At 35.7% G+C, this 15,807-nt stretch overlaps 1 protein-coding gene across 13 annotated transcripts in view; it reads right to left on the bottom strand.

Moving 5' to 3' along the window:
* kcnt1b (potassium sodium-activated channel subfamily T member 1b) overlaps positions 1-15,807 on the bottom strand; it is a 123,334-nt gene that overhangs the window by 11,697 nt on the left and 95,830 nt on the right. For 9 of the 13 annotated variants that reach the window (XM_088076470.1, XM_088076472.1, XM_088076468.1 and 6 more), the window contains one exon: positions 13,030-13,114. In XM_088076470.1, coding sequence (XP_087932596.1) covers positions 13,030-13,114 — 85 coding nt within the window. Of the gene's footprint in view, positions 1-13,025; positions 13,115-15,807 lie in introns of those variants that run through there. The other 4 variants (XM_088076479.1, XM_088076478.1, XM_088076482.1 and 1 more) reach the window with 1 other exon arrangement.

The following is a 15,807-nucleotide window of genomic DNA, read 5'->3' as shown; positions in this document are numbered from 1 at the left end:
AAGGGCAAGGCTATAGTAAGGCTAAAAATGTCAAAATATGACACGTCCCGAAAACAGCTGGAAACACTTTAAAACAGCATAAAATAGTGTGCAGAAACACGCTATAGCAAAGTAAGCTGAAAAAACAACCAAAAACACCATAATAATGCATGTTGAAAAAACTGACCAAAAACAGCAAGGCTATAGTAAGGCTAAAAATGTCAAAATATGACACATCCCAAAAAACGCTGAAAACACTTGAAAACAGCATAAAATAGCGTGCAGAAACACGCCATAGCAAAGCTAGCTGAAAAACCACGCAAAAATACCATAATAATGCATGTTGAAAAAAATGACCGAAAAGGGCAAGGCTATAGTAAGGCTAAAAATGTCAAAATATGACACATCCCAAAAAATGCTGAAAACACTTGAAAACAGCATAAAATAGCGTGCAGAAACACGCCATAGCAAAGTAAGCCGAAAAAACAAGGAAAAACAACGTAATAACGCATGTTGAAAAAAATGACCGAAAAGGGCAAGGCTATAGTAAGGCTAAAAATGTCAAAATATGACACATCCCAAAAAACGCTGAAAACACTTGAAAACAGCATAAAATAGTGTGCAGAAACACGCCATAGCAAAGTAAGTTGAAAATACATTCAAAAACAACGTAATAACGCATGTTGAAAAAAATGACCGAAAAGGGCAAGGCTATAGTAAGGCTAAAAATGTCAAAATATGACACGTCCCGAAAACAGCTGGAAACACTTTAAAACAGCATAAAATAGCGTGCAGAAACACGCTATAGCAAAGTAAGCTGAAAAAACAACCAAAAACACCATAATAATGCATGTTGAAAAAACTGACCAAAAACAGCAAGGCTATAGTAAGGCTAAAAATGTCAAAATATGACACATCCCAAAAAATGCTGAAAACACTTGAAAACAGCATAAAATAGCGTGCAGAAACACGCCATAGCAAAGCAAGCTGAAAAACCACGCAAAAATACCATAATAATGCATGTTGAAAAAAATGACCGAAAAGGGCAAGGCTATAGTAAGGCTAAAAATGTCAAAATATGACACGTCCCAAAAAATGCTGAAAACACTTGAAAACAGCATAAAATAGCGTGCAGAAACACGCCATAGCAAAGTAAGCTGAAAAAACAAGCAAAAATACCATAATAACGCATGTTGAAAAAAATGACCGAAAAGGGCAAGGCTATAGTAAGGCTAAAAATGTCAAAATATGACACATCCCAAAAAACGCTGAAAACACTTGAAAACAGCATAAAATAGTGTGCAGAGACACACCATAGCAAAGAAAGTTGAAAATACAGTGAAAAACAACGTAATAACGCATGTTGAAAAAAATGACCGAAAAGGGCAAGGCTATAGTAAGGCTAAAAATGTCAAAATATGACACATCCCAAAAAATGCTCAAAACACTTGAAAACGGTATAAAATAGCGTGCAGAAACACGCCATAGCAAAGTAAGCTGAAAAAACAAGCAAAAATACCATAATAACGCATGTTGAAAAAAATGACCGAAAACAGCAAGGCTATAGTAAGGCTAAAAATGTCAAAACATGACACATCCCAAAAACAGTTGGAAACACCTCAAAATAGTATTAAATAGTGTGCAGAGACACACCATAGGAAAGTAAGTTGAAAAAATGGCCAAAAACACCATGATATTGCAGGAAGAAGCCATCAGACATTCCAACATTAATTATCAGGGGACTGTGTGAAGAGGGCGGCGGGCTTCAGCTTCCTGGGAATCCACATTGAGGACGACCTGACATGGAGCATGTCCATGTCTGCGCTGCTGATCAGGATCCAGCAGAAACTGCACTCCCTGAGGGCGCTCAGGAGGAACAACATGACCCAGAGAATGCTACTGTCCTTTTATCAATGCTCCATAGAGAGCATACTAATGTACTGTGTTTGCGTCTAGTACACCAGCTGCACAGTGGCTCAGAGGATAGCACTCCAGAGGGACACTGACAACTCCCAGAAGACTGTTGGCTGCCCTCTCCTCACTTTGGAGGACCTACACAGCTCCCACTGTCTCAAGAAGGCTCAGAACATTGTAAAGGACATTTCCCGCCCTGGACAATCCCTGTTGCCGTCAGGCAGACGGTACCGATCAATTAGGACAAGGACAAACAGATTCAAAAACAGTTTTTATCCTACAGCAATAACCACGCTTAATGCAGCTACAAAATGAGTGCTGTTTCGCTTAATACAATGTGGAATAAGAGCTTGTGTAAACAACAGAAGAATGTATGGTTGTGTGTGTTAATGCTTGTTTATTTCATGTTATGTATTTTCGTTGTTCATAATTTTTTAGCTAATTCTACTTTTTCACTTATCATTAGCATTTAGACACTGTGTGAACTGTGCAATGAATAGTGGCATTTTTAATGTGGTTGTACATTACATGTTACACTGAAAATAAAGACATTTTCTCTTCTATTCTTTTCTATGTTGACAAAAAAAGGCATGGCTATAGTAAGGCTAAAAATGTCAAGTTATGACATGTACCTAAAACAGCTGAAAAAACCTGAAAACAGCATGAAATAGCGTGCAGAGACACGCCATAGCAAAGGAAGTTGAAAAAATGGCAAAAAACAGCATTATAACGCATGTTGAAAAAATGACAGAAAAGGGCAAGGCTATAGTAAGGCTAAAAATGTCAAAATATGACACATCCCAAAAAACGCTGAAAACACTTGAAAACAGCATAAAATAGCGTGCAGAGACACGCCATAGCAAAGTAAGTTGAAAATACAGCCAAAAACAATGTAATAACGCATGTTGAAAAAAATGACCGAAAACAGCAAGGCTATAGTAAGGCTAAAAATGTCAAAATATGACACATTCCAAAAAACGCTGAAAACACTTGAAAACAGCATAAAATAGCGTGCAGAGACACACCATAGCAAAGTAAGTTGAAAATACAGTCAAAAACAACGTAATAACGCATGTTGAAAAAAATGACCGAAAAGGGCAAGGCTATAGTAAGGCTAAAAATGTCAAAATATGACACATCCCAAAAAATGCTGAAAACACTTGAAAACAGCATAAAATAGCGTGCAGAAACACGCCATAGCAAAGTAAGCTGAAAAAACAGCCAAAAACAATGTAATAACGCATGTTGAAAAAAATGACTGAAAAGGGCAAGGCTATAGTAAGGCTAAAAATGTCAAAATATGACACATCCCAAAAAACGCTGAAAACACTTGAAAACAGTATAAAATAGCGTGCAGAAACACGCCATAGCAAAGTAAGTTGAAAATACAGCCAAAAACAACGTAATAACGCATGTTGAAAAAAATGACCGAAAAGGGCAAGGCTATAGTAAGGCTAAAAATGTCAAAATATGACACTTCCTAAAAAATGCTTAAAACACTTGAAAACAGTATAAAATAGCGCGCAGAAACGCGCCATAGCAAAGTAAGTTGAAAATACAGCCAAAAACAACGTAATAACGCATGTTGAAAAAAATGACCGAAAAGGGCAAGGCTATAGTAAGGCTAAAAATGTCAAAATATGACACATCCCAAAAAATGCTGAAAACACTTGAAAACAGCATAAAATAGCGTGCAGAAACACGCCATAGCAAAGTAAGCTGAAAAAACAGCCAAAAACAATGTAATAACGCATGTTGAAAAAAATGACCGAAAAGGGCAAGGCTATAGTAAGGCTAAAAATGTCAAAATATGACACATCCCAAAAAATGCTGAAAACACTTGAAAACAGCATAAAATAGCGTGCAGAAACACGCCATAGCAAAGTAAGCTGAAAAAACAGCCAAAAACAATGTAATAACGCATGTTGAAAAAAATGACCGAAAAGGGCAAGGCTATAGTAAGGCTAAAAATGTCAAAATATGACATATCCCAAAAAATGCTGAAAACACTTGAAAACAGCATAAAATAGTGTGCAGAAACACGCCATAGCAAAGTAAGCTGAAAAAACAGCCAAAAACAATGTAATAACGCATGTTGAAAAAAATGACCGAAAAGGGCAAGGCTATAGTAAGGCTAAAAATGTCAAAATATGACACATCCCAAAAAATGCTGAAAACACTTGAAAACAGCATAAAATAGCGTGCAGAAACACGCCATAGCAAAGTAAGTTGAAAATACAGTCAAAAACAACGTAATAACGCATGTTGAAAAAAATGACCGAAAAGGGCAAGGCTATAGTAAGGCTAAAAATGTCAAAATATGACACATGCCAAAAAACGCTGAAAACACTTGAAAACAGCATAAAATAGCGTGCAGAAACACGCCATAGCAAAGTAAGTTGAAAATACAGTCAAAAACAACGTAATAACGCATGTTGAAAAAAATGACCGAAAAGGGCAAGGCTATAGTAAGGCTAAAAATGTCAAAATATGACACATCCCAAAAAATGCTGAAAACACTTGAAAACAGCATAAAATAGCGTGCAGAAACACGCCATAGCAAAGTAAGCTGAAAAAACAAGCAAAAATACCATAATAACGCATGTTGAAAAAAATGACCGAAAAGGGCAAGGCTATAGTAAGGCTAAAAATGTAAAAATATGACACTTCCCAAAAAATGCTGAAAACACTTGAAAACAGTATAAAATAGCGTGCAGAAACGCGCCATAGCAAAGTAAGCTGAAAAAACAACCAAAAATACCATAATAACGCATGTTGAAAAAAATGACCGAAAAGGGCAAGGCTATAGTAAGGCTAAAAATGTCAAAATATGACACATCCGAAAAAATGCTGAAAACACTTGAAAACAGCATAAAATAGCGTGCAGAAACACGCCATAGCAATGTAAGCTGAAAAAACAAGCAAAAATACCATAATAACGTATGTTGAAAAAAATGACCGAAAAGGGCAAGGCTATAGTAAGGCTAAAAATGTAAAAATATGACACTTCCCAAAAAATGCTGAAAACACTTGAAAACAGTATAAAATAGCGTGCAGAAACGCGCCATAGCAAAGTAAGCTGAAAATACATTCAAAAACAACGTAATAACGCATGTTGAAAAAAATGACCGAAAAGGGCAAGGCTATAGTAAGGCTAAAAATGTCAAAATATGACACATCCCAAAAAACGCTGAAAACACTTGAAAACAGCATAAAATAGCGTGCAGAGATACACCATAGCAAAGTAAGTTGAAAATACAGTCAAAAACAACGTAATAACGCATGTTGAAAAAAATGACCGAAAAGGGCAAGGCTATAGTAAGGCTAAAAATGTCAAAATATGACACTTCCCAAAAAATGCTGAAAACACTTGAAAACAGTATAAAATAGCGTGCAGAAACGCGCCATAGCAAAGTAAGCTGAAAAAACAGCCAAAAACAATGTAATAACGCATGTTGAAAAAAATGACCGAAAAGGGCAAGGCTATAGTAAGGCTGAAAATGTCAAAATATGACACATTCCAAAAAACGCTGAAAACACTTGAAAACAACATAAAATAGCGTGCAGAGACACACCATAGCAAAGTAAGCTGAAAATACATTCAAAAACAACGTAATAACGCATGTTGAAAAAAATGACCGAAAAGGGCAAGGCTATAGTAAGGCTAAAAATGTCAAAATATGACACATCCCAAAAAACGCTGAAAACACTTGAAAACAGCATAAAGTAGCATGCAGAGATACACCATAGCAAAGTAAGTTGAAAATACAGTCAAAAACAACGTAATAACGCATGTTGAAAAAAATGACCGAAAAGGGCAAGGCTATAGTAAGGCTAAAAATGTCAAAATATGACACATCCCAAAAAACGCTGAAAACACTTGAAAACAGCATAAAATAGCGTGCAGAGGCATACCATAGCAAAGTAAGTGTAAAATACAGCTAAAAACAACGTAATAACGCATGTTGAAAAAAATGACCGAAAAGGGCAAGGCTATAGTAAGGCTAAAAATGTCAAAATATGACACATCCCAAAAAATGCTGAAAACACTTGAAAACAGCATAAAATAGCGTGCAGAAACACACCATAGCAATGTAAGCTGAAAAAACAAGCAAAAATACCATAATAACGCATGTTGAAAAAAATGACCGAAAAGGGCAAGGCTATAGTAAGGCTGAAAATGTCAAAATATGACACATTCCAAAAAACGCTGAAAACACTTGAAAACAACATAAAATAGCGTGCAGAGACACACCATAGCAAAGTAAGCTGAAAATACATTCAAAAACAACGTAATAACGCATGTTGAAAAAAATGACCGAAAAGGGCAAGGCTATAGTAAGGCTAAAAATGTCAAAATATGACACATCCCAAAAAACGCTGAAAACACTTGAAAACAGCATAAAGTAGCATCCAGAGATACACCATAGCAAAGTAAGTTGAAAATACAGTCAAAAACAACGTAATAACGCATGTTGAAAAAAATGACCGAAAAGGGCAAGGCTATAGTAAGGCTAAAAATGTCAAAATATGACACATCCCAAAAAACGCTGAAAACACTTGAAAACAGCATAAAATAGCGTGCAGAGGCATACCATAGCAAAGTAAGTGTAAAATACAGCTAAAAACAACGTAATAACGCATGTTGAAAAAAATGACCGAAAACAGCAAGGCTATAGTAAGGCTAAAAATGTCAAAATATGACACATCCCAAAAAATGCTGAAAACACTTGAAAACAGCATAAAATAGCGTGCAGAAACACGCCATAGCAATGTAAGCTGAAAAAACAAGCAAAAATACCATAATAACACATGTTGAAAAAAATGACCGAAAAGGGCAAGGCTATAGTAAGGCTAAAAATGTCAAAATATGACACATCCCAAAAAATGCTGAAAACACTTGAAAACAGCATAAAATAGCGTGCAGAAACACGCCATAGCAAAGTAAGCCGAAAAAACAACAAAAAACACCATAATAACGCATGTTGAAAAAAATGACCGAAAAGGGCAAGGCTATAGTAAGGCTAAAAATGTCAAAATATGACACATCCCAAAAAACGCTGAAAACACTTGAAAACAGCATAAAATAGCGTGCAGAAACACGCCATAGCAAAGTAAGTTGAAAATACAGTCAAAAACAACGTAATAACGCATGTTGAAAAAAATGACTGAAAAGGGCAAGGCTATAGTAAGGCTAAAAATGTCAAAATATGACACATCCCAAAAAACGCTGAAAACACTTGAAAACAGCATAAAATAGCGTGCAGAAACACGCCATAGCAAAGTAAGCTGAAAAAACAACAAAAAACACCATAATAACGCATGTTGAAAAAAATGACCGAAAAGGGCAAGGCTATAGTAAGGCTAAAAATGTCAAAATATGACACGTCCCGAAAAACGCCGAAAACACTTGAAAACAGCATAAAATAGCGTGCAGAGACACACCATAGCAAAGTAAGCTGAAAAAACAAGCAAAAATACCATAATAACGCATGTTGAAAAAAATGACCGAAAAGGGCAAGGCTATAGTAAGGCTAAAAATGTCAAAATATGACACATCCCAAAAAATGCTGAAAACACTTGAAAACAGCATAAAATAGCGTGCAGAAACACGCCATAGCAAAGTAAGCCGAAAAAACAACCAAAAACACCATAATAACGCATGTTGAAAAAAATGACAGAAAAGGGCAAGGCTATAGTAAGGCTGAAAAGGTTAAAATATGACACTTCCCAAAAAACGCTGAAAACACTTGAAAACAGCATAAAATAGCGTGCAGAAACACGCCATAGCAAAGTAAGCTGAAAAAACAGCCAAAAACAGTGTAATAACGCATGTTGAAAAAAATGACCGAAAAGGGCAAGGCTATAGTAAGGCTAAAAATGTCAAAATATGACACATCCCAAAAAATGCTGAAAACACTTGAAAACAGCATTAAATAGCGTGCCGAGATACACCATAGCAATGTAAGCCGTAAAAACAAGCAAAAATACCATAATAACGCATGTTGAAAAAAATGACCGAAAAGGGCAAGGCTATAGTAAGGCTAAAAATGTCAAAATATGACACTTCCCAAAAAATGCTGAAAACACTTGAAAACAGTATAAAATAGCGTGCAGAAACACGCCATAGCAAAGTAAGCTGAAAAAACAGCCAAAAACAATGTAATAACGCATGTTGAAAAAAATGACCGAAAAGGGCAAGGCTATAGTAAGGCTAAAATTGTCAAAATATGACACATCCCAAAAAACGCTGAAAACACTTTAAAACAGCATAAAATAGCGTGCAGAGGCATACCATAGCAAAGTAAGTGTAAAATACAACTAAAAACAACGTAATAACGCATCTTGAAAAAAATGACCGAAAAGGGCAAGGCTATAGTAAGGCTAAAAATGTCAAAATATGACACATCCCAAAAAATGCTTAAAACACTTGAAAACAGCATAAAATAGTGTGCAGAAACACGCCATAGCAAAGTAAGCCGAAAAAACAACAAAAAACACCATAATAACACATGTTGAAAAAAATGACCGAAAAGGGCAAGGCTATAGTAAGGCTAAAAATGTCAAAATATGACACATCCCAAAAAATGCTTAAAACACTTGAAAACAGCATAAAATAGTGTGCAGAAACACGCCATAGCAAAGTAAGCCGAAAAAACAACAAAAAACACCATAATAACGCATGTTGAAAAAAATGACCGAAAAGGGCAAGGCTATAGTAAGGCTAAAAATGTCAAAATATGACACATCCCAAAAAACGCTGAAAACACTTGAAAACAGCATAAAATAGCGTGCAGAAACACGCCATAGCAAAGTAAGTTGAAAATACAGTCAAAAACAACGTAATAACGCATGTTGAAAAAAATGACCGAAAAGGGCAAGGCTATAGTAAGGCTAAAAATGTCAAAATATGACACATTCCAAAAAACGCTGAAAAAACACTTGAAAACAGCATAAAATAGCGTGCAGAGATACACCATAGCAAAGTAAGTTGAAAATACAGCCAAAAACAACGTAAAAACGCATGTTGAAAAAAATGACCGAAAACGGCAAGGCTATAGTAAGGCGAAAAATGTCAAAATATGACACATCCCAAAAAATGCTGAAAACACTTGAAAACAGTATAAAATAGCGTGCAGAAATGCGCCATAGCAAAGTAAGCTGAAAAAACAAGCAAAAATACCATAATAACGCATGTTGAAAAAAATGACCGAAAACAGCAAGGCTATAGTAAGGCTAAAAATGTCAAAATATGACACATCCCAAAAAACGCCGAAAACACTTGAAAACAGCATAAAGTAGCATGCAGAGATACACCATAGCAAAGTAAGTTGAAAATACAGTCAAAAACAACGTAATAACGCATGTTGAAAAAAATGACCGAAAAGGGCAAGGCTATAGTAAGGCTAAAAATGTCAAAATATGACACATCCCAAAAAATGCTGAAAACACTTGAAAACAGCATAAAATAGCGTGCAGAAACACGCCATAGCAAAGTAAGCCGAAAAAACAACAAAAAACACCATAATAACGCATGTTGAAAAAAATGACCGAAAAGGGCAAGGCTATAGTAAGGCTGAAAAGGTTAAAATATGGCACTTCCCAAAAAAACCTGAAAACCCTTTAAAACAGCATAAAATAGCGTGCAGAAAAACGCTATAGCAAAGTAAGCTGAAAAAACAACCAAAAACACCATAATAATGCATGTTGAAAAAATTGACCAAAAACAGTAAGGCTATAGTAAGGCTAAAAATGTCAAAATATGACACATCCCAAAAAATGCTGAAAACACTTGAAAACAGCATAAAATAGCGTGCAGAGACACACCATAGCAAAGTAAGTTGAAAATACAGCCAAAAACAACGTAATAACGCATGTTGAAAAAAATGACCGAAAAGGGCAAGGCTATAGTAAGGCTAAAAATGTCGAAATATGACACATCCTGAAAACAGTTGGAAACACTTTAAAACAGTATAAAATAGCGTGCAGAAACACGCCATAGCAAAGTAAGCTGAAAAAACAAGCAAAAATACCATAATAACGCATGTTGAAAAAAATGACCGAAAAGGGCAAGGCTATAGTAAGGCTAAAAATGTCAAAATATGACACATCCCGAAAAATGCTGAAAACACTTGAAAACAGCATAAAATAGCGTGCAGAAACACGCCATAGCAAAGTAAGCCGAAAAAACAACAAAAAACACCATAATAACGCATGTTGAAAAAAATGACCGAAAAGGGCAAGGCTATAGTAAGGCTGAAAAGGTTAAAATATGACACTTCCCAAAAAAACCTGAAAACCCTTTAAAACAGCATAAAATAGCGTGCAGAAACACGCCATAGCAAAGTAAGCCGAAAAAACAACAAAAAACACCATAATAACGCATGTTGAAAAAAATGACCGAAAAGGGCAAGGCTATAGTAAGGCTAAAAATGTCAAAATATGACACATCCCAAAAAACGCTGAAAACACTTGAAAACACTTGAAAACAGCATAAAATAGTGTGCAGAAACACGCCATAGCAAAGTAAGTTGAAGAAACAGCCCAAAACACCGTAATAACACATGTTGAAAAAAATTACCGAAAACAGCAAGGCTATAGTAATGCTAAAAATATCAAAATATGACACATCCCAAAAAACGCTGAAAACACTTGAAAACAGCATAAAATAGCGTGCAGAAACACGCCATAGCAAAGTAAGTTGAAAATACAGTCAAAAACAACGTAATAACGCATGTTGAAAAAAATGACCGAAAAGGGCAAGGCTATAGTAAGGCTAAAAATGTCAAAATATGACACATTCCAAAAAACGCTGAAAAAACACTTGAAAACAGCATAAAATAGCGTGCAGAGATACACCATAGCAAAGTAAGTTGAAAATACAGCCAAAAACAACGTAATAACGCATGTTGAAAAAAATGACCGAAAACAGCAAGGCTATAGTAAGGCTATAAATGTCAAAATATGACACATCCCAAAAAATGCTGAAAACACTTGAAAACAGTATAAAATAGCGTGCAGAAATGCGCCATAGCAAAGTAAGCTGAAAAAACAACCAAAAATACCATAATAACGCATGTTGAAAAAAATGACCGAAAAGAGCAAGGCTATAGTAAGGCTAAAAATGTCAAAATATGACACGTCCCAAAAAAAACTGAAAACCCTTGAAAACAGCATAAAATAGCGTGCCGAGATACACCATAGCAAAGTAAGTTGAAAATACAGTCAAAAACAACGTAATAACGCATGTTGAAAAAAATGACCGAAAAGGGCAAGGCTATAGTAAGGCTAAAAATGTCAAAATATGACACATCCGAAAAAATGCTGAAAACACTTGAAAACAGCATAAAATAGCGTGCAGAAACACGCCATAGCAAAGTAAGCCGAAAAAACAACAAAAAACACCATAATAACGCATGTTGAAAAAAATGACCGAAAAGGGCAAGGCTATAGTAAGGCTGAAAAGGTTAAAATATGACACTTCCCAAAAAAACCTGAAAACCCTTTAAAACAGCATAAAATAGCGTGCAGAAAAACGCTATAGCAAAGTAAGCTGAAAAAACAACCAAAAACACCATAATAATGCATGTTGAAAAAATTGACCAAAAACAGTAAGGCTATAGTAAGGCTAAAAATGTCAAAATATGACACATCCCAAAAAATGCTGAAAATACTTGAAAACAGCATAAAATAGCGTGCAGAGACACACCATAGCAAAGTAAGTTGAAAATACAGCCAAAAACAACGTAATAACGCATTTTGAATAAATGACCAAAAGGGGCAAGGCTATAATGAGGCTGAAAATGTCAAAATATGACACGTCCCGAAAACAGTTGGAAACACTTTAAAACAGCATAAAATAGCGTGCAGAAACACGCCATAGCAAAGTAAGCCGAAAAAACAACAAAAAACACCATAATAACGCATGTTGAAAAAAATGACCGAAAAGGGCAAGGCTATAGTAAGGCTGAAAATGTCAAAATATGACACGTCCAAAAAAAAACCTGAAAACACTTGAAAACAGCATAAAATAGCGTGCAGAAACACGCCATAGCAAAGTGAGTTGAAGAAACAGCCCAAAACACCGTAATAACGCATGTTGAAAAAAATTACCGAAAAGGGCAAGGCTATAGTAAGGCTAAAAATGTCGAAATATGACACATCCTGAAAACAGCTGGAAACACTTTAAAACAGCATTAAATAGCGTGCCGAGATACACCATAGCAAAGTAAGTTGAAAATACAGCCAAAAACAACTTAATAACACATGTTGAAAAAAATGACCGAAAAGGGCAAGGCTATAGTAAGGCTAAAAATGTCAAAATATGACACGTCCCAAAAAACGTTGAAAACACTCGGAAACAGCATAAAATAGCGTGCCGAGATACACCATAGCAAAGCAAGTTGAAAATACAGCCAAAAACACCATTATAACGCATGTTGAAAAAATGACCGAAAAGGGCAAGGCTATAGTAAGGTTAAAAATGTCAAAATATGACATGTCCCAAAAAACGCTGAAAACACTTGAAAACAGCATAAAATAGCGTGCAGAGACACGCAAATAAGTTGAAAAAATGGCCAAAAACACCATCATAACGCATGTTGATAAAATGACCGAAAAGGGTAAGGCTAAAAATACCAAAATATGAGACATCCCGAAAACAGCTGGAAACACCTCAAAATAGAATAGAATAGCACGCAGAGACACGCCATAGCAAATATGTTGAAAAAACGGCCAAAAACACCATCATAACGCATGTTGATAAAATGACCGAAAAGGACAAGGTTATAGTAAGGCTAAAAATACCAAAATGACATGACATGTCCCAAAAAACGCTGAAAACACTTGAAAACAGCATAAAATAGCGTGCAGAAACACGCCATAGCAAAGTACTTTAGAAAACAGCATAATAACGCATATTGAAAAAATGACCGACTTAAATGGCATCCTATAATCTGACATTTCTTCATGACTTTTTCCAACACATACTAGCTTCTACGACATTTTTATACCTTTTTGAGGATGATGTCTTTCAATACACAAAAGGCCCTAAAAAAAGGTATTAATTTATCTCAAGATTCCTGCATATACCCTACTGTCGGACAAAAGGGAAAACGATAATGTAGGTGTTCTTACACAATGTCGTTGAGCTCCAGCATGGTGTCAGGAGGAGGATTGATGAGGACGTAGGACAGCGTGTTCTGGTGGTCGTTCATCTCGTCTGGAAAAAGAGACAAGAGGAGACCTTCAGAGCTGCTCTGGAGCCCTCCCTCGTCCTCCTCCATTATATAGTACATCAGCCAGGAAATGAGCCCTCTAACCACTGAAAATATGACACTCCCTCATCTTCAACGTTTCAGTACGGGCAAAGTGACCCACGAACAGTATCAGAGCGAGAGTGGGGGACGCTTCACCTCAAGTTTGGCTCTTAATAAAAGAGATTGTTGTTACAACTGTTAAAAATTATAATTGAACTCTTTTCAAATTACAGTGCGATAAAGGAGTTTATAAATTAAATTCACAATACAATGTTAAATGGAAATAAATGGCTGAATTTCCAGTTATCATTATCTTTTCTTTTTTTTGCATTTCATTCAGCTAGCATTTCGACTAAAGCTCGCCCAGCACCAGATTTTTGAGACTGACACTGACACTGATTTCAATATTTGGGGGTTTTAAATCGCCTCAAACCTAGTCAGTGTCGAGAAACAGATTAGAAAAATTTAGTAGTTGGGTCCCACAATACAATATTATCATGACACCTGAGTCACAATACGATATCATGGCCAGTTTAAACGTTTTGGAAAATGATTAGTATTGCAATACAATTTATAATGATACAATTCAAAGTTTTACCTTTTTTCAGTAGCAAAGTGTCTCCCAAAAGGAAATCTTTGTCAGAATCAGTTTTATCTTAAAGGATATTAAAAAAAAGTTTTCAATACATTCATCTCACTTAAGTCCTTCATATTACCTCAAAATGTATCTGGTGGAGTGTAAAAGCAACTTATTTTATCAATGTCGCACGCTTCCAAAGATTTAATTGTATTTGCAGTGTTAATAATTTATGTAATTAAAAAAATGTAAGCTTGGCATAGGTGTATCGATATAACATTGCAAAATATCATGATACTATACTATGCTGACTTTTCTCTCCAGCCTATGTTAATTACTTCAAAGTAATTCAAGCAACTTATTACATTTTACTATTTTTCTAATAATATAAAGACATTTAAACTTGGCTATGAAGCTTAAAAATAAAAAAAAGAAGAGAAAAATTTCATTTTAAACCAGGCAGTGTTGTTAGTTCATGTAATAATCTATTGTTTTATCTAGATTTCAGAAAATTACCTACCTATTTTTTTTCAACCAATATTAAATTAAATGATTTTAAATGTGGTTTAAGGATTTTTTTAAATTATTTTTTTTATTTTGTTTAATAATCCCTAGTTTTATCTACTGCATATAAATTGATAAATTGCTTAATTCACTCTTTGTAAAATGTATAGCTTTATAACAGTTAGTGGTTAATAATTTATGAATAAAAGTTTAAACACTGTTTCCACACATTTTCATGGACAACATTTCAAAACTTTTCTATGATTTTTAAAGGAACCATAACTTGCCTAGAGTTGTCAAACTTAACAGGCATTTTTATTTTTAATTTTTAAATCCTATAAGATTCAAACTCCACTCAAACGTAATATCAGAAACCCAGAATACAGGAAGGGAGAGAAGGATTGTGGGGAGAAAATGAAAAAACGTGTGTGATGGTAAACAAAAGGTTGTCACCATAGACTGTATATAAAGATGGACGACATGACAGATCCCCCAGTGTAGCTTTTTAATCTTGATCGCCCCCTGGTGTCTGGCTGCAGTAAAGGTCATAAGGCCCGCCCCTTCATGTTAGTGAATGGGCCAAACTAAAACCTCAAAGTAAACGCCAAATAAAGTTTTCCCAAAGATAGTTTCTGTCGCTGAATGCAGTTCTCATCAAACTGATGTTTGATCAAGTAAAAATTTTTATGTAAGTTATTTAACAAGTTCTTCAAGTCTACAAAAAGGGGATTTTCCATCATGATTGACAGCTGTGACAGCCAATCCACGCACTCACATTCAATGAGGCTGCTCACGATTGGTTGGACGGGTGTTTTGGCGGGAAGTGGAAGACTTCACCAGCACAAGATGGCAGCGCTCGTATCCCGAACATTTTAGCCTCACCTGAGCATAGCGGGGGTAAGTGGGGACGCGTCATCCAACTTTATAACACAGTCTGCGGTTGTCACACATCGGCACATGTAAGAGCTACATGATGTTTAAGTTTACGCTACATAATTCACTACATGCAACAAAACTGCATGACTTTTCTAAAACTTTTTTCTTTTTTTAAAGATTATTTTTGGGGGCTTTTGTTGCCTTTAATTGACAGGACAGTGTGAGCATGAAAACCACCAGGCACCCCAACTTTTCTAAAACTTTAAATGATTTTTAACACTTGACCTTTCCAGGTTTTCCATGACCGCGGGAACCCACAAAAACAGTAATCATCAACAGTTGTAACAACATTTTTAACTGCTTCCACAATAACGTTAAGCTAACCATTGAAACTGTTTGCCACTATGGAGGACTTATATTTTATTAGGAATCAATAAGAGTAAACTGATTCATTATTCATTCCCCTGATGAGTCATATCACTGAGTGTGTACATCAGTTTGTGTCATGTATGCTGTCTGTATGTGAGTGTTGCGTGCTCTCTGGAGGCGGCTCCTACTTGCGTTGCGTGATGGACGGAGGAAGGGAAAGGAGGGCACATGTGCTTCCATGACAACCCACCTGCTTGTGGCCCTTTATAAAGCCAGGCGGGGTGGAAGAGAGAGAAGGGCTAACCGTTACTGACAGGGCACTTTGTGGAA

This window comes from Plectropomus leopardus, chromosome 4, assembly GCF_026936395.1.
Source record: "Plectropomus leopardus strain MGB_pleo_1.0 chromosome 4, ASM2693639v1, whole genome shotgun sequence".
Classification (NCBI taxonomy): domain Eukaryota; kingdom Metazoa; phylum Chordata; class Actinopteri; order Perciformes; family Serranidae; genus Plectropomus; species Plectropomus leopardus.
Note: the sequence above shows the minus strand (reverse complement) of the source record. Positions and strands in the feature narration are given on the sequence as shown.